Source organism: Nicotiana tabacum, chromosome 22 (assembly GCF_000715075.1).
Source record: "Nicotiana tabacum cultivar K326 chromosome 22, ASM71507v2, whole genome shotgun sequence".
NCBI classification, from domain to species: domain Eukaryota; kingdom Viridiplantae; phylum Streptophyta; class Magnoliopsida; order Solanales; family Solanaceae; genus Nicotiana; species Nicotiana tabacum.
The window spans coordinates 66,820,151-66,839,764 of record NC_134101.1 but is presented as its reverse complement, the minus strand read 5'-3'; the positions used below and the strand labels follow the sequence as shown (position 1 = coordinate 66,839,764).

Genomic DNA, 19,614 nt, shown 5'->3' with positions numbered 1-19,614 from the left:
TCGCCTTTTCCTTCACAACTTATTACACTTTAACGTCTATACAATGGATAGTTTATTTTATACACCTAGAAACTGCGTTAGTTTTAGAAAAAAGAGATGGGGTAAGGTGTTCTAATTTCCTAAGAACTTGCTTTGAGTTTGATTCTTTCGCAAGGATTACATATTGCAATATTTAAGCAAAGTTTGGTGAGGAGAGAAGAATGTTGAATTGTCATCAGCTAGGACAAAACAGAAAAAATGAGGCAACTGCAAAGAATTTTATATCTTCCAAGGAACGACTAGGCTTTAAGCACCATACAAGTAAATGAATTTTACAACAATATTATGAGCTTTCTTTAACTCACACAAACAATATACTCCAATACCAACCAATCCAAACGTGCAGATCATTTTAACTCCACCTATTTCCTATCAAGCAAATGGAGATAAAGATCTATCTATATATTTCATTTGGCCAGAAGAATCCACAGTTGTTGTTCTTAATAGCCAATGTCTGCAATCAGTCTAGGGTTTATTGGCTTATCGATATATTCGTTTTCAGCAGCAATCCTACCTGAGCCACGTCCAGTCATTTTACCAAAAGATCTCACTGCAGATAAGCCCTTAAAACTACTACTTCCCTCACTGAAGTTTCTTGACCTCCTAGACTTCCTAATCTTGGAGGAGTAGATATCATGGCTTGTGTCTTCATCCTTTTCAAACTTGATAACTTGCAATTGTACAATTCTACTACGGCAGAATGGGCACAGAGGTTCGGTAGGACTAGTCGTAGTAGTATTAGGCTTGCTATGACAGCACAAGGCCAGTATGCAATGTGCACACATCTGGTGCCCGCACTCCTGCACCTGAATTGTGCATAATTGATCAAAGCATATACAACAAACTTCTGTGTCACTCACCTGCAATTAGACACATAATTCCTAGTGAGTACCAAAGACTTGAAGCTATAAGCAGATAGCTCTAAGCTAAAACTAGCTTAGCAGCTAACCAAAGAGTATACTAAAGAGAAAAATATGAAATGCCTTCGCGTTTAAAACATGCACACAATAGTTTGACATTTTGAAATGAATTCAACACACTTGAGTACTTCATAGATTTATGAGAGGTAATTACCTCAGAGATATTACCATCCATCCCATCATCAGAATTGATTGCCGAATAAGCTGTTCCTTTTAGGATATTCTTTTCCCTCTCCTTGTTAACCTCCATCAGGGCGCGTTCTAGCAAAGATTTTGCCTCTTCATTGAGCTCACTGACGAACTTCAATGACGATGGCCAGACAAGAGGCTCTGCGGATGAAGGATTCAGCAAAACCGCGCACGCACCATGTTTGTATCTTAAAGCAACCGTGAATGGTATTCTCCTGTACCACAATCATTACATGGCATATTTAGATAACCAACAAAATGAACTATGGTGGAGTCACACAAAGATTATATTCAGATTCACTATTATTAAGCTAGATCAACTCAGAATAAATTGAACAACAGGGAAATTTACTCGTTAATCAAAGTTCAGGACTCTAAACTTTGTTTAATAAAAATTGAAAAGATCAACAGAGAAAAAGAAAGATACCCTGAATCATCTCTGTGTAATCGATCTGCTCCCCAGGCTAACAATTCGCGGACGCAATCAAGAGAACCAGCTCTTGCAGCCAAGTGAAGTGGTGAGCTACCGGGGAAACTGTTTTATGTTTGAAAAGAAATTTTAAGAAAAACAAAAAAAAACATAGCTATAAAATATAAAATCCAAGCTTAAAAAGCACAATTCACTAAGAATAAAAAGGAAAATGAAATCTTGGACAGGATGATTACCCGTATCCACCAGTTGAAGCATAGACCAAAGCACCATTGTCCAGTAAAAAATGAACACATTCAGGCCGTCTTTGACGGGCTGCTAAGTGCAACGGTGTTGCTCCCTTACCATCTTTAACGTTCACAAACCGGGCATATCCCCTAAAAGTTTAATTCCAATACAGCAACTTAGAACAATCAATAGAAAAAAAAAAAAAAAAAAAAAAAAAAAAAAAAAAGTGAATTCTCATAGAGGCTTTTACCAGGAAGATGCGACCATAATAGGCAGCATAGTGTAAGCATGTTCTTCCATTAAGCGAATCAAACATCAAAATCTGATCAATCATTATATTCACCATTAGGCCCATGAATTTTCAAAAGATACTTCACTTATATAATAGAGAGAAGAGGTCGTTCTTGCCAAGATAAATTTGCAAAAAATATAACAAGGGTCCTAAAATGTAACGACCCGTCCGGTCGTTTTGAGAGTTGTAGCCCCATTCCCCTATTTACTGCTCATTCTGTACTTTATAGTTGTATTGTGACTTGCCGGGGTAGTCAGTTCGAGTCCGGAGAGATTTCGGAATGAATTGAGACACTTAGTCTCAAGGTTGAAAACTTAAGTTGAAAAGGACCGGTTATTGACTTATGTGTAAACGACCCCGGAATAGAATTTTGATGATTTCAATAGCTCCGTATGGTGATTTTGGACTTAGGAGCGTGTCCGGAAAATTATTTGGAAGTTTGTAGTTAAATTAGGCTTGAAATGGCTAAAATAAAAATTTAAGCTTGAAAGTTTGACCGGGGAGTTGACTTTTTGATATCGGGGTCGGAATCCGATTCTGAAAATTTGAATAGGTCCGTTATGTCATTTATGACTTATGTGCAAGATTTGAGATCAATCGGACTTGATTTGATAGGTTTCGGCATCAAATGTAGAAGTTGGAATTTCTTAGTTTCATTAGGCTTGAATTAAGGTATGATTTGTGATTTTAGCGTTGTTTGATGTGATTTGAGGCTTCGACTAAGTTTGTATGATGTTTTAAGACTTGTTGGTGTATTTGGTTGAGGTCCTGGGTGCCTCGGGTGGATTTCGGATGGTTAATGGATTGAAATTTGGACTTAAACAGCTGCTGGAATTTTTCTGATGCTTGTATCTGGTTTCCTTCATCGCGTTCGCGAGAGGAATCTCGCGTTCGCGAAGAGAAAATTTGGACTGGCCCATTTGTGCTTTGCGTTCGCGACCGAGGGCACACGTTCGCGAAGGGTCGAGGGGCAAAGCTACGGGTTCGCAATCAAGGCCTCGCGTTCGAGAAAGGGAAAGCCGGCCGGGGGAAAGTGGTCGCCGCGTTCGCGAAAGAGGAAATCCGGGCAGCATAATTTTGTGCTTCGCGAACGCGAGGAAGCTTCCGCGTTCGCGAAGAAGAAACCACTGGACAGAAAGTTTAAGTTCTCATTTTCCATTTTTACCGATTTGGAGATCGGAGAAAGGCGATTTTTGGGAGATTTTCAAGGAAAACAATAGGGTAAGTGTTCTTAACTCAATATTGGTTAAATTACCCGAATTCATGGTTGTTTTTAGCATTTAATTGGTGAATTAAGTTGGAAAATTTAGAAAACCCTCTTGGTTTAATTTGAAGATTTGATGGTCGAGTTGATGTCGGAATTAGGTAAAAGTGGTATGATTAGACTCGTGGTTGAATTGGCTTTCGGATTTTGTAACTTTTGTCGGGTTCCAAGACGTGGCGATTTTTGAGTTAAATTTCGGATTTTTGTTGGAAAATTTGTATTTTCATATGAAATTTGTTCCTATAATTTGTATTGACTGAATCAAATTAATTGTGATTAGATTCGAGCCGATTGGAGTCGGAAAATCGAGGGAAAGGCTTTCTTATTGACTGATTGAGCTTGGCTTGAGATAAATGGCTTGTCTAACCTTGTTTGGGGGAAATCCCCTTAGAATTTGATACTGTTGTAACATTTTGTGATATGTGAGCGCCGTGTACGCGAGGTGACGAGTGCGTACACGGGCTAAATTTGAAAATATTGGTTCTTACTGAGTAATTTTCTTTTAAATTCTTTAACTGAGTTGCTTTAGTATATGTAGTGATCATGTTTAGCCTAGTATCACATGTCTACGTGCCTTAACTCTTACTTGCCATATGTGCAACATGCTTAGCTGAATTACCTGCTTCCTCGATTTAATTCAAATCTTTAACTGTGAGATTCTTGCTGTAAATTCGTTGTTTCCCTTCGGATATCTGTTGCATATTTACTTTGGGACTACGAGGCGGTTACTCGGGAGATCCCCTGTACTGCATATTTACTTTTGGGATTACGAGGCGGTTCCTCGGGAGATCCCCTTTACTGCATATTTAATACGAGGCGGTTTCTCGGGAGATCCCCTGTACTGCATATTTACTTTTGGGACTACGAGGCGATTCCTCGGGAGATCCCCATACTGCATATTTACTTTTGGGATTACGAGGCGGTTCCCCGGGAGATTCCCTGTACTGCATATTTACTTTTGGAACTACGAGACGGTTCCTCGGGAGATCTCCTCTACTGCATATTTACTTTTGGGACTACGAGGCGATTCCTCGGGTGATCCCTTGTACTGCAGATTTACTTTTGGGACTACGAGGCGGTACCTCGGGAGCGCCCTTGTTGTTTACCTCTAATTGTTGTGTTATTATCTTTCTGTATATTTCATTTATTTCTCGGTCACTTCATTACCCTATTATAAATTTCTGCCTTATTTATTATTATTTCCAGTAGGGTCTGACCTGACCTCGTCACTACTCTACCGAGGTTAGGCTTGGCACTTAATGGGTACTGCTGTGGTGTACTCATACTACGCTTCTGCACATCTTTTTGTGCAGATTCAGGTACTTCCTGTCAGACCAGGTATTAGTGAACTAGCTGTACACGGAGACTTCAAGGTACATCTGTCAGCGTCCGCAAACCTCGGAGTCCCCCTCTATCCTTATTATGTTGTCTTCCTGATTTCTCTTTAGACTCTAATATATTGAGACACTCACAATAAATTCTTAGAAGCTTGTGACCTATTTCTACCGGATTTTGGGAGTCGAAATTATTGGACTGCAGTTTTATATTTATTTCATATGTTGAGAATTTGGCTTCAGTTTTATTTTATGTATTTCTGCAAAAATTGTTAGGCTTACCTGGTTTTAGAGACTAGGTGTCATCACGACATCCTACGGAAGGTGAATTTTGGGTCGTGACATAAAATTAAAGAGTAAACAGATAAAAAAAAAAGAGAGGGTAGAGTGGCATACATTAGCCCCTGCTTCAATAAGCTTTTGCACACAAGAGAGCTTCCCGTGCATGGCTGCCAGCATCAATGGAGTCTAAAGCAATAAACAGCACAATCAGGAGAAATTAAAAAATGCTTAAGAGCTGCTCAATGCAATCAGAAATCAGAAGATCACATTTTTTAAAGGAAAAAAGAAGGAGAAGGGAAGAAGTGATCAATTCTAGAGGAATTTGCGAAAATGAAACGAAAAGCTCAAATTTTCGTCTTTTTCTTCCATCAATTAGAAATCAATCAAACAAATAAGGAAGAAAAATGCAATAATTAATACCTGCTTATACCGATTCAATAGATCAGGATTGACGGACTGGTCTATAAGCATAGAAACAACCTGAAAGAACATCTAAACCCATAAATCGTACAATTAAGAACATAAAAGTTTCAACAAAAGCATACCCCGTAAAAAGGATTAAAACAAAACTTTTTCAAGAACCCACCTCAATCTGGCCATTGGCAGCAGCAATATGTAAAGCAGACTGGCGATCATAAATTGTAGAATGGTGAACAAGACTCGGGTTTCTCTCCATCAGAGCCTTTACAGTCTCTAAATCACCACATTGAACAGCACTGAATAGTCCATGTTCATCACTTGCTCCACAACTGAGTCCCTGACCCATTCTTCTCTCACCCCTTCACTATCACTTTTATAATAAAAATCTGAACTTTATTCTGCTTTGAGGGAAAGGAGGAGGCCCCTTTGCACCACCGTGGACGGAGGTGGTGAACGGTGGTTGGTGGTGGTGGCAGAATTGGAAATTGTGAGAGTCTGCAATTCTGCATATTTATGGAGTTCCAAGGAGAAAATGAGAGGTGGGATGTGTGAGTATTGAAGTCTGGAGCTGCCCGCAAAAGCGACGGCGGGGAATAGCGGGCAGCTGAGAAAGTGAAATAGGAGCAGTAAACGGGCAGCTGTCAGATTCTTTTCGGGCAGTTGGATTCTTAAATAATTATAACAGCAATATCAATGGCGTTGTATTTATGGGAATGAGTCAGTCAAACTTTTTACTGTTACTGATTGGTCTCCTGCCAAAGTTATCAGGATTTCCACATTTGGAGAAAATTCTCGAAGGGCAAGAAAATTGTCTCCGATCCATAATTCTTTGGTCGGGGAAATAAGAAATAAAAAAGAAAACAAATACAAGTACATTATAGAAGTCGTTTATTTTCTTATTTTTGCTTCGTTTGAATATGTTTTGGTTAGTTTTTGTTCAAATATGAGTAGTTAACGCTTTTACATGGTGAATTTTTTTATTTTCTAATATTGTTGTATTTGTAAATAATAATTCTGGAAAATATAAGTTATCGTAATGAAACCGTAATTAATTCGAGCTCACTGAATTCATAGTGTTTCCTTAAGGAATTTAATCCCCTTCTAGTACCCAAGGTTATGGATTATTTCCTCCCAGGATAGAACGAATCATACACTGGTGTAGCGGTACTTCAAACCCCAGTGTTTTAGCGAACACACTTACAGTTGCTTTATTTGAAGTTAAAACAATGCAGAACAATGCAGAACAAAGGAGTAGAAACTCAAAAAATCGTATGGAAATGCTGAGAGGAGAGAGTGCAATGTTTCAACTGCGGCGCGAGGCTTGCTTTCTTCTTAACTCTTTAAGAGCTACAAGAAGAGCAATTATATATATACCCACCAAAAATCTTTTTCTCTTCCAATATGGGACAATGTCTCATTGTCAAGAGGGGGAAACTTAAAATTTTACTCAAAAATTTCATTTTCCCTCTATTTCCAATTCACCCTCATTTTAAGACTATTTCATCTTAAATAACAAAAACCTCAACAAAATTTATAGAGTGGCAAGGTGCTCATGTGGTGAGTGACACCAATTTAACATTTCAATGATTTGTATTTTTAAGTAATTCCACATAATTTAATTATTGTAATTTGTCTTTTATAATTTTTCCATTGTCGTCGACTTTAAAGCACAATGTCAAAATTTTGAAGTATATTTATCAGAATTTTTTTGCATACTGCTAGAATTTAGATAAAGTTTATCCGAAAAAAAGCAATTAGGAACGAGGAGCCCCATAATTAGAAGTAATGCATCTTTGTCAAAAGAAACCAAATTGAAATGCGTCTAGCTTCAACATAGAGGAGGGAAGATTTTAGATATTTCTTAACTTATTTTCTTTTTTGGTAAATATATTTCTCAAACTTGAAGAAAAGATATTCCATCTTTGTTTGTTAATTTATAGAGGATGTTTTAGCAACCAAAAATATTTGTTCCTCCTATCACAGAATCATTTTAATAGCAATAAATTCTAACAGCTTCTCTAATCTATTGCTGAAAGTGTAAGCAAAAGTTTTGGGGCAGCTGTATGTTGTTTTTGCCAAGGCTAGCAGTAGCAAATGCTTGATGCCATTTCGTTTTTACGCAAACAAGAGTATGCGGTACCAAAAGGGTCAACACGGTAAGTAAATTCGTTTCTTGTCCATTACTTGCTAGTGACAAAGCATTACCTTTCACCCTACAGTACAAAGCATATTGCTTTACATTTATGGTCTTAAAACATAATAGGCTTTCACCAAATAAAATTGGGGAATATTTTGAGTTCATTCTACATATGCTTGTCGAATTCTATTGTTCTTTTTTTTCACTTGGTATTTAGTATTTATTTGGTGCCCCGACTAATTTAAATTCGCACCGAATAGCACTGCTTTGGCAGTTAAAATGATCCCTACCAAAGGCGACTTCACAATTAGGCTTGAACCTAAAATCTCTACCACAACTTTTGATTGGGTTTTTGAATTTTACTCATTTTAACAGTAAAATAATAAATTGGACTGTCATTTTTGCTTTCGTTTTCTTTTTCATTTTATTATCTATACTATATTAAAATCACGAAGGTTTTTAGCGAAATGTCGTTCGTCTTTTTTACCCTTTTAAAATAGAGTTCACACTAGACAAAATAATCATTTGATTATTCTCCTAACTAATATTTAGGAATTTTAAATTAAATCAAATTTATTACTTATTAATTTTTTCCTCAATTGAATTAACTAGAAATCCTTATAATTAGGACTTTAAAATCATTAAAGTTTTACCTTATATAAATTTTACAATTAAAGTATGATTAAATAACACCAAATCTTTATGCGTATGATTTTTTTTTTCACTTGGACGTGTTTTAGTGCAAAACAGATTGAACAATTGTGCTAAATTTTAGGTGAAAAATTATGATGTAAACAAAATAAAATAAAGAAAAACTAAAGAAAAAGGAAGCATTTTGCTTGTCCTTTGTTCCAAATTAGTAATTAACCTAGAAATACTATGAGTAATCTATGTGAGATTGGTCCACTAACTATTAATTTTATTTTTCGATCAATAATTTATTTAGATATAAATATTAATATAGATTTTAAAACATAATTATAAAAAATAATTACGAAAATATTAATAATAACAAGAGAACAAGAGAAAGAAAAGTGATTGACAAAAGTCATTTACTAACACTACGACAAACATAAAATGCAAAAGTTCAATATTTTATCATTTGACAAAATATTTTTTGTGGATAAAAATATAGTTATCATTAAATACTTAATATATGGTATGAACTAATATTAATAATTTGAATCCTCAATAAATAAATTATTTCTTTTAGTAATTGAAAAAGATAACTAAGTATTTGAATTAAAAGAAATCAGAATATAAAACAAAATTAGTTATAGTATTAATAATTAAATTGGTTAAAATGCAAACTTTATTTAAGAAATAAGGATGAAATAAATAGAAGATAAAATGTATTCATAAAGAGATGTCAGGTGAGACACAATTTAACATATTTGTATATCATATTACTCCTTTTATTTCAATTTAAATGATACATTTCGCTTATTGAGTATCAATTTAACTAAAGTTTGAAGCTATATCAAATTAGTTCAATTTAATATTTTAAAATTAAAATTTAAATATTCAAAAACTATAGGAGAAATACTATAAGTTATATTTTTTCTCATTTCAATATAATAATATTTTAAAATGTTGGTCAAACGTCACGTATTTTGACTCTCGATAAGCGAAATGTGTCATTTAAATTGAAACGAATGGACTATAAGATACGTATAATTATAAAATAATGTACAACTAATTTAACTAAATTCATCATCTATGCATATTCAAAAGATATTGAATATAATTATTATGTTAGTGTGAGAAAAATTATTTTCATCATTAAACAAATATTACATTTTATTTTAACGTCAATGTATATATTTTTAATTGATAGACATTATACACACGTGCAACGTACATATACTAAAACTAGTTTTCACCGCTTGTATTTGAGATTACAAAAATTACTAGTAACATCCAACATGTCGGTGTAAATCACTTGTAGAAGTCTCAGATTATAGAAATAAAAGATGGAGCACTAAAAATTTATTTATTTGGCGAAAAGCTTTGGTCAAATGAAAAGCGTGGGAATATAACTAAGTCATGTATTGGCATGAAGGGACAAAATGCTTCTCTGTTTAGTAACACGCTTCCGATTAGGTCATCGGCATAATTATGTTCAGTTATTTGAAGTTTAATAGTAACATAAAACAATTAACATGAGGTCCTTTTAATAAAATAATATTTCTCCCTTTCAGCATTCAGCATTCAGCAATCCGTGTGGCTAACCATCCTTGAATAATTAAATCACCGCGCTTCCTCTTGCTTTTATATTCTTTTTTTTCTTTTAATTATGAGATTTTTCTTCTAGTACTGTAGTCCTATCCTTGTGTGTACAATACTTGTTTACCCGTAAAACGGTACAATTGAACTTGTAACGTAGTTTATAAACATGTGAATTAAATTAATCGGATAAAGTAAGATAACAAATTACAGACAGAGTAAATAAAGATAATTGAAGAAGAAACAAGCCCGGACTTTCAGAATATTTCCGTCGGGATCAAGAATAATTAGAAAATCTTGACAACACATGTATAAAGCTTAATAGAACAAGAGAAAGAATACTAGTCTTTTGTTATCAGTATTTCTTGATCTCTTTTAATAGAATGAAAGCTTCTATTTATACTAGAGCCATGGGATGTATGGTCTACCAATTATGTCTCATATCATTGATATTAATGCTACAATAAAAGGTAATAAAAAGGTGATAAAGAATAATAAAGGGTAATGAAGACTAATAAAAGTTGGAGGAATCTTGGGGTCTTCTGTAACGGTCATATCTTGAATTGCTTCTTATTCGATCATATATTTGTATCCGGTGTAAACATGGTTGAATCACTGCTAATTGACACGTGTTGCTTCCTAATTCACTCATCTTCTAAGACCAGTTTTTATCGTATATAGATAGTCCCCTCACTTTCCGGTTACTCACTATGATGTAACCAGGAAGTGGAAGTTTTTTCCAACCCTCATTATTGCCTTATTAAAAATCATGCGGGCAAAATCCAATCGGGACAAAAATAGGGCAAAGGAAAAAAGAGTACAGAACTCAGTGATTCAGATGATAACTCTACCACTTATTATTCTTTCGATGATGACCGGTTGGCGCTGAAGAAGTACCACCATCACATAAAACTTGACCTCGGATTTTCAGTGTTCACCCAGAACTTTTAATCTTTGAATTTTGATTCTTGAGTTTTTAGTTACACTCAAAAAAATTTCTTTGAGTTTTGACTTTTGGGTTTTTTTTAGTTGAACCAGAAAACTCTTATAACCTCACAGTTTTAGAGACCAGGGATGTAATGACCAGGAATTTATACTTATGGTTTTGATAAAGTCTGAAAATTTAATGCATTTGGTTAATTTTGTAATCGGGAAACAAGGCATCCGACCTTTAACCTGTTAATTTGATGGCTTTCTAAGAGACGACTCTTATTTTTATGGTATTTATGAAGAGGACGTCTCCTGTTCACCCAGACACAATTGTTCGAATTTGTAATCCCTTTGTTGCTTCTAAGTATGACCAAATATTAAGAATGATTTTGTTCATTCAAACATATACGAGAATATTTTTAGAAAGTGCAAGTTTTGCTTCATTCCATTCCTTGATCGTACACAAGTGTTTATAACTTTGTACATACGACAGTTTACAGAAAATGAACAATAGTTTATTGCAAGAGATTTGCGACCAGGCTGACATCTATTGGGTCTAGCCGATTTTTTATTCTGAATCCTTTTATATATTTCTTCCCCAGAGCTGATCTAGCAGTCCTCACTCCTCTAACTGGCAGTCCCTAGTCCTTTTCTTTATTCCGGAGCCAGTTCGGGCTATCTCCGGTATCTTGTACGGATTGTTCTGGAGCCATCTTCAGATGCTTCCGGTACTTATTGTTGCGATTTCTGTTGCTCTGATGCAGCAGTCCCCAGCATTCATAGATATTATTGTCTTTCATCGAAGTTATTTTCTGGCGACTCGCTTCGGGTACACCCTTGCCTCATGTCAGTTCGTGATCCTGACGGGTATGGTTCAAACTGGTGTCTGGAATACCTCCGATCAAAGTTTAATTGATCTTGATTCCGGGCTGTAGAAGATGTCGATATAATAACCTGATCATATTTTACGCAAATTTTTGACTCGTACCTGTTATGAACATCTACACAAATTTTTGCTTGAAATTCCAACAAACTTTTCTTTTAACTTCCTTGAGGCATCGGAGCTTAAGGGATTGAGACCCTAGGTAAATGCTTCAGCTTCCCATTCATTCGGTATTGCCGCAAATAACATGTGTTCCTTTTGAAACCTTATCACGAACTCTCGCAACAACTCTGAGTCTCCTTGAATGATTATGAAAATATCTGCTTTCCTAGCTTGAACTTTTCTTGCTCCAGCATGAGCTTTAATGAAAGAATCTGCAAGCATTTTAAAAGAATCAATTGATCGTTCAAGTAAAAGAGAATACCATGTTAAATTTTCTTTTATTAGAGTTTCCCTAAATTTCTTTAACAAGACTGATTCAATCTCATGTAAAGCCAAATCGTTTTCCTTCTCAGTTATAGTGTAAGTTGTAATGTGTTCCTGTGGATCTGATGTTCCATCATATTTTGGAATATACGACATCTTAAATCTCTTTAGAATCAACTCCGGAGCCGTACTGGGTTTGAATAACAACTGTATATACTTCTTCGAGTCCGGACCCTTTAGGACCGGAGGTGCTTCCAGGATCTGATCCATTTGAGAATGGAATTCCTTAGCATTTTGGTCCATTCGAGAATTTATTTCCCTCATACATCTCATGAGTTCGTCTTTGAAAAGACCATCTATGTTGTTCTCATTTCCAAATCCATTGACTGCTCCACCCACTTGGTTGTAGTTTGTTCTAAACTCTCTTCTTGAAGAAATATTTTCGGTTCCCGGGGCCGTTTGACTTATTGGCACGTCATGAATTCCACCATTTGAATTATTTGAAGCACCGTATATTGCTTGTTGGAGCTCAATTATTATTTGGTCCTATCTTGATAGATGATTCACGATCTCCCTTTTGTTGCGCTCTTAAAACTTTAACAGTATCGGTAACAGATGCATCATTCATATCATCAAGGGTATGACTTCTTAACCACCGAGTATTTCTATCTACCCGGTTAGGATATGACTTATACCTATCGAGATGGGTTTCACTGGTTGAACCATCCTGTTGATTTCTATCATGGAGATTGTTGTCTGTTCCAATATTGAGCGAGTTATTGACATCATTGGGTGTCATAACTGTTTTATGTTTACAACAGAAAAAAACTTTTAAAGCACGTTAGTATAAGATGAACAGATCAAAATAATAGCACAATTGTTTATGCCCCATGGTGGGCGCCAAACTGTTTGCCCGTAAAATGATATAATTGAATTTGTAATATATTTTATAGACACGTGGATTAAATTGATCCAGTAAAGTAAGATAACAAAGTGCAGACAAAGTAAATAAAGATAATTGAAGAAGAAACAAGCCTGGGCTTTCAGAATGTATCTGCCGGGATAAAGAATAATTAAAAAATCCTGACAACACTTAGTGTAAAGCTTAAGAGAACAATAGAAAGAATACTAGTCTTTTGTTATCAGTATTTCTTGATCTCTTCCAATAGAATGAAAGCCTCTATTTATACTAGAGTTATGGGGTGTATGGTCTACCAATTATACCCCATTAATCAACGATATTAATGCTACAATAAAAGGTAACAAAAAGGTGATAAAGAATAATAAAAGGTAATAAAGACTAATAAAAGCTGGAGGAATCTTGGGGTCTTCAATAATGGTCATATCTTGAATTGCTTCTATCCGGCCACAGGTTTATATTCGGTATGAACATGGTTGAATCACTGCTGATTGACACGTGTTGCTTCTTAATTCACCTATCATCTGAGATCGGTTTTTACGGTATACAATACTCAAGAAGAAAATGTGTGCCCCATGGAAAGTAGACGTGACATGTGAAAATATATGGTAAATGGCTTCTACTTTTGAAATTAAAATTTGTATATATTCCTAGATCCTTTAATAATGTTATGCATAGTTTAGTTAACTTTTCTTTTTCTCTATTACAACTTTACAAGGAACATCTTGGAAGACTAGTTGGCTTGTAAATTTTGTTGCCAACTCCTACAGACATATAGCATCCTTATTTAAGTTTAATGGTGCTCTTGAAAGACTTAAACAACTAATCACTTTTAAGAAACTTCCAATTATTGCCTTAGGTGAACCTTTTCATAAGGCAAACAAACTGGACAAGTTCAAAAGATTTTTGGGCTACCTACATGCTTACTCAAATTGCAACCGTCAGATTTGTATCTTTTGGGAAGCTAATCTTGATTGTGTTTATCATTGAGGAGGATTATCAACAAGTCACTTGTAGCATTAAGATAAATAGAATCTTTGTACTGATATCGTATATCTATGCAAAGTGTGAGGAACTTCTGAGAGAGGACATATGGGACAAACTCGGAAACATCAGTGATAACTATAATATGTCATGGCTAGTTTCCGGAGATTTTAATTGTATTGTTGATCTTGTTGAGAAATAGGGGGGGATCCCCTCATAGAATGTCAAAAAATCTTGCATTTGTACAGTGTATCATGGACTATGAATTATTGGATGTTGGATATACTGGATCAAGCTTTACTTAGTGCAATGGATGGTCTCCAGATAAGAGAGTCTGTCAAAGACTAGACAGGGTTCTAATTAATCATGATTAGTTGAATATTTTTGAATCTACCAATATTAATCACCTGATTAGGACTGGCTCTGATCACTTTCCGTTGTTGATCTCAGCTAAGCCCAACAATAGAGACCATATGAAATACTTTAGGTTTATTGATTTCTGGACTGAGGAACATGGCTTGATGAGTGTTGTGGAACAAAGTTGGAATGTTGAAACTAGTGTCTCTCTACTTTGGAAGTTTTACCTGAAATTAAAAAATACTTATGGCTTATAAAAAGGAGGAAGCTTTTTGGAGGTAGAAATCAGGAATAAAATGGTTTGTAGAAGGAGAAGTGAACTCCAAGTTCTTTCACTCTGTAGTCAAAGGAAAAAAGAGAAGACTAACTCTGACCAAGATGATGAGTGGGAGTGGAAGCTAGATTGAAGGAGAGGATAATATTGCTCAAGAAGCTGTCAATTTTTTTGAAAAACAATTCACTAAGGATGATGCACAGAAGGACCTTTCTATTCTGAATTGTATTCCAAAGATTGTAAATGAAGAAGATAACAACAAACTATTAGCCACACCGTCCATGGAAGAACTGAAAGAGATTATTTTCTCCATGAGCACTCACAGTGCTCCTAGACCAGATGGGGTCTCTGAGAAATTTTACCACAAATGTTGGGAGGTCATAAAGGAGGATTTACTACTAATGATACTTGATTTTTTTGCAGGTACCCCATTACCAAGATCTCTCACTCACATATGTCTTATCATGATTCCTAAAGTGGAATCTTCTCAACATTTCACGGAGTCAAGGCCGATCAGCCTTAGCAATTTCTCAAGCAAGATTATTTCAAAATTGATGAAATAGAGGCTTGCTCCTCTAATGCAGAATCTTATATCTCCATACCAGACTGGCTTTATCAAAGGAAGATCCATAACTGAGAATATCATATTGACTCAAGAGATGGTGCACAACATTAATCAATCTCCACGAATTGGTAATGTCGTCATGAAACTTGACATGACCAAGGTTTATAACAGGGTGGATTGTTAAAACATATGTGGTTTTCTGAGATTTGGATTGACAGAGTCTGGAGGCTTATATCTAATAATTGGTACTCAATCAATTTGAATGGAACAAGAAATGGGTTCTTTAAATCCACTAGGGGTATCAAGTAGGGTGGGTCCTTTGTTCCCTTCTTTATTTGTTCTTGGAGCTGAACTACTATCTAGATTGATGACCCAGTTACCTGCAGAGGGATTTATCCCATATTCATTCGAGAGAAAAGGCCTTTTAATTAATTATTTGGGTTATGCAGACGACACCATTTTATTTTTCTCAGATGATCTTTTATCCTTGAAGATGATGATGTCTAAACTAGACACGTATGAAAGAGCCTTAGGCCAAATGATCAAAAAGAGAAAATCTGGCTTCTATGTATCCTCTAGCTTCCTGAACCTTTTATCACTGAGGTTGAGAATATTATTGATTTTCTCCATCTTCAATTCTCTATGCAATACTTAGGATACCATATTTATGTTGGTCAGAAGAAAGTAGTTTTTTTCAACAACATGGTTGCTAAAATTTTTAACAGAATGCAAGGGTGGCACGGAAAACTTCTATCTTATGGTGGCAAAGCAGTCTTGATAAATTCAATCCTTCACTCGCTGCACTTTGCATCTGTTGTCTATTCTATACCCGCCTAAAACTATCCTTTCCCAAATTGAGAAGATTATTGCTAATTTGTTTTGGGGGTAAAGAAGAGCACAAAAATAAGTTCCACTGGAAATCATGGACTGATCTATGTTTTACTACTCAAGAAGGTGGAGTAAGTTTTAGATCATTAAATATTTTTATAAAAAAATTTCTGATAAGGCATGGTGGAACTTCAAGACCAAGCCTAGTCTTCTGAGAGATTTTCTTGAAGCTAAGTACTGCAAAAGAAAATATCTAGTTCTCAAGAAATGGTCTTATGGTCAATCTCATAACTGGAAAAGGCTTATGAATATCAAAGAAGATGTAGAGGAATTTATCTTGTGGAAGATAGGTAAAGGAAGTAAGTCCTTTTGGTGGGATAATTAGTCAGGTAAAGGAGCCTTGGAAAAGCTAATTCACTACTAAAATGCTCCCAGAAAAGTTCTTGTGAATAAGTTCCTTGATGACAGAGAATGGATTGTTTCTAAGCTCAGAGATGAGACCCTAACAATTTTATCAACGATATCATAGGGATTGAGATTAATATGGACAGTTGACCCGAATGGAGTTTTTACATGTAAGTCTGCTTGAAAAAACTTGAGGAGGTACCCAAATAATTCCTTTACAGCTGCTATGATCTGGCATAAGAAACTCCCCTTTAAAGTTTCTTTTTTATGCTTAGAATGTTACAGGGAATAATTCCAACTGATGAATGTGTTCAGAAGTTTAAAATGATACACCCTTCTAAATGCTCTTGTTGTACCACCCATAAAGAAGAGACCATCATACACCTATTTTGTATGAGCCATATTGCTGATCAAATATGGTCTTTCTTTAGACAGAGCTGAGGTATCACTATCAGAAAAGGAGATATTAGGCAACTTCTTATGTCCTGGTAGTTAACCAGGCCAAGTAATGGGTTTCACGCTGCTTTAATCAAATATCTTTCATCAGTCATATGTTGGGAGATATGAAAAAGCATATGCGCTGCTAGATTTGAAAATGTACGCATGTCTGCTCGATTCATAATTATGCAGGTTTGTAGATCCATGTATTTTCTATTAAAGACCCTATTTCCTAGAGTGCATGTGCCTCTAGAGTGGTATGATATGTGCAATGCAGTTGATAAAGTTAGACCAGTTATCATCGGTAAAATGGTTACATGGAGGAAGCCTAACAATGGATGGCTAAAACTAAACATTGATGGTTGTAGTAAAGGAAATTCGGGTAGTGCTGGTGGTGGTGGTGTTGTGAGGGACTACTTAGGTCGCTTTATCTTGGCCTATGCTGAAAATTATGGACTTTGTAGCAATAATGTGGCTGAGGCCAAAGCTTTGCTACAAGGATTGATCTTGTGTATTAACAGAGGCTTTCTCTCTGTGATGGTGGAATCTGACTCCCAATTGATAATTGAAATGATTAACAACAAAATGACAGCACATTGGCATATCTGATATATCACTGATCGGATTATTCAACTCTCTAGCAAAGGTAATTTTATTTTTGTTCACACTTACAGAGAGGGCAATATGGTGGCTGATCAATTGGCAAATATGGGAGAACCAATAAATGGTCAGGTTTTAATGGATGATTCTAGTTCCTTACTGAACACAGTGAAGTCATTATTGAGACTCGACCAAGATGGCATCCCTACTTTCAAATTTAAGCCTAAGAAGAATCATTTTGTTATTAATGATGCTAACAGTAAATAATTTTGAACATTGTATAGTGTTGCTAACCTTGTGTATAGCATCCTTCTGTGAAGTTCATTATAATCAAATTGTAATGGAGGTATCTCCCAAATTAGGCAGATCAATTGGGTCCAAGTGTTCTTAGAGCTGATTTATATCGGTCCCCATCTTGCTTAGGAGGTTATGGTCTATGTCCTCCTCCGTGTATTAATTATTTTTGATAATATACGGGTTGGGGTCATCGCCTAAACCCCATCCATAAAGGTGGACTTTTGCTTTTAAAAATAAAATAAAATAAAATATAGCATCCTTATTACAGTATTTATCGTTTGTGAAAAAAATCAGCCCTATAATTTAAAGAGAGAGAAATGTTGTTTGCCAATCTAAGTCAAAATATACTACAGTCGATAGCTACCTACTTAAGTGGAATATATTGTGGTTGCTATCTGCAACTATATCAAATTTTCCACACGCCACCCCTCCAAACAGATAAAGAAATACAAAATTTAAAAGCTTAACGTGTGTCTAATGCATACCGTGATAATTGATTGGAAAACAAACTCGGTAAAGTTACGATAAGACATGTAACAAATTCATTTCTTCCTGCGTTCATTTACATGAAAAATGAGAATATAGATATGTAAAAGGACGTAATTCATTCGCTGAGTTTAAGGCGGCATATTTAATTTAGATTCTAGCTTTGCTAATTAATCAAATCAAGTATATTCTTTTTGCACTCACTTAAGCAAGAGAAGGATTCTTCGAGGTTGCGCGGGCGGCTAATACGCCATTAGAGATGGTATATACCACTGAAAACAACGTTACGTCTTTAATTATTCGTTGAAATCTTGAATCAAGAAAGAAGACTCCTACGACTCTAATTTAATTGGATACTGTGTGTTGAGGATGTATTTATAGTTGTTGTCACTTGAACGATTTGTGTTACGATTAATCCTTAACCAGTTGAACCCGCAACCAAAAGCTGGTTTTCTTTTGGGCTGATTTCTTCTGGAAAAATTGTTGATTTTGCATAGATAAGTAGAACCATCAAATTACTGAGTTGACAGCAAACACAAGATTGGTTGGCCCTTTTAGTGCATTGCTTGTTTGACCAAAAAATGTAACTTCCGGTTAAACTATTAAATTCGTGTAATAATGGGTTAAATCTAGTTAAGGATAACAACTCTAGATGCTAATTAATCTCGAAAATGTACAGGAGATGGGGACAGATCCCGTAAATGATTGATGACAATAAATGCAAAATACTTTTAATACATGAACATTAATGGAGATATAACTAACAATAAATGACAATAAATGACATTTAAGTAAATAAGAAGAATGATTCACCCAATAATGAATGGATTGGACGAATATTTCTCCTGACAATGATGAGTAACAGAAATGTCCAAGATATATATGAACAATCCTTAGATCTTGTGGAAATGTGGGAAATAATATGAGCAAGAATCTTTATCAAAAGGTAATCTTTGTACTTTTGTAATAGAGAGGAATCTTATTCTCAAAAGTGTTCTTATCAAATGAATATTACATGCCTTTCTTCCCTTTTCTTTTTCCTTATATATTCAACACATATCCCTAGTAAACCCTAATAGTACAAATGTAGGGAATATTCACTAGAATATTCCCTTTAATATCTTATTCTGAGAACTAGCCGTTAGTCCTTTACGCAGTGATTGACCTCGATCATGGTTGATACCTCGACCACGAATTTTGCTTCCTTCTGGTCGACCTCGACTGACTCTTTCCTTAATATCATATTAGACCAAATACCCTTGGGGCAGATTTTGACCCATACAGTTTGTCCCTCCGTTTATTGAGGCCAAGCCCAGACGACATTAATGAGCGGAATCTGTTTGCCGTGGTTGACAAAATTGGGCGAGCAAGTCGGATAGTGGCGCTTCAGACGAGGTGGCGACATGACCTTTCGTGAGCCGCAACCTTTGGGGCCACATTGTTTCAGGATGATGTCATGAC

General features: G+C 35.5%; 1 protein-coding gene across 1 annotated transcript; it reads right to left on the bottom strand.

The window, feature by feature from the left end:
* Positions 1-238: 238 nt before the first annotated feature.
* LOC107777997 (putative E3 ubiquitin-protein ligase XBAT31) lies at positions 239-6,076 on the bottom strand. Its single transcript, XM_075244518.1, is given in 7 exon segments — positions 239-899; positions 1,114-1,363; positions 1,576-1,683; positions 1,815-2,128; positions 5,093-5,164; positions 5,399-5,458; positions 5,565-6,076. Coding segments are annotated over 7 exon segments (1,404 nt in total). The 5' UTR covers positions 5,745-6,076; the 3' UTR covers positions 239-479.
* Between the last annotated feature and the right edge of the window lie 13,538 nt (positions 6,077-19,614).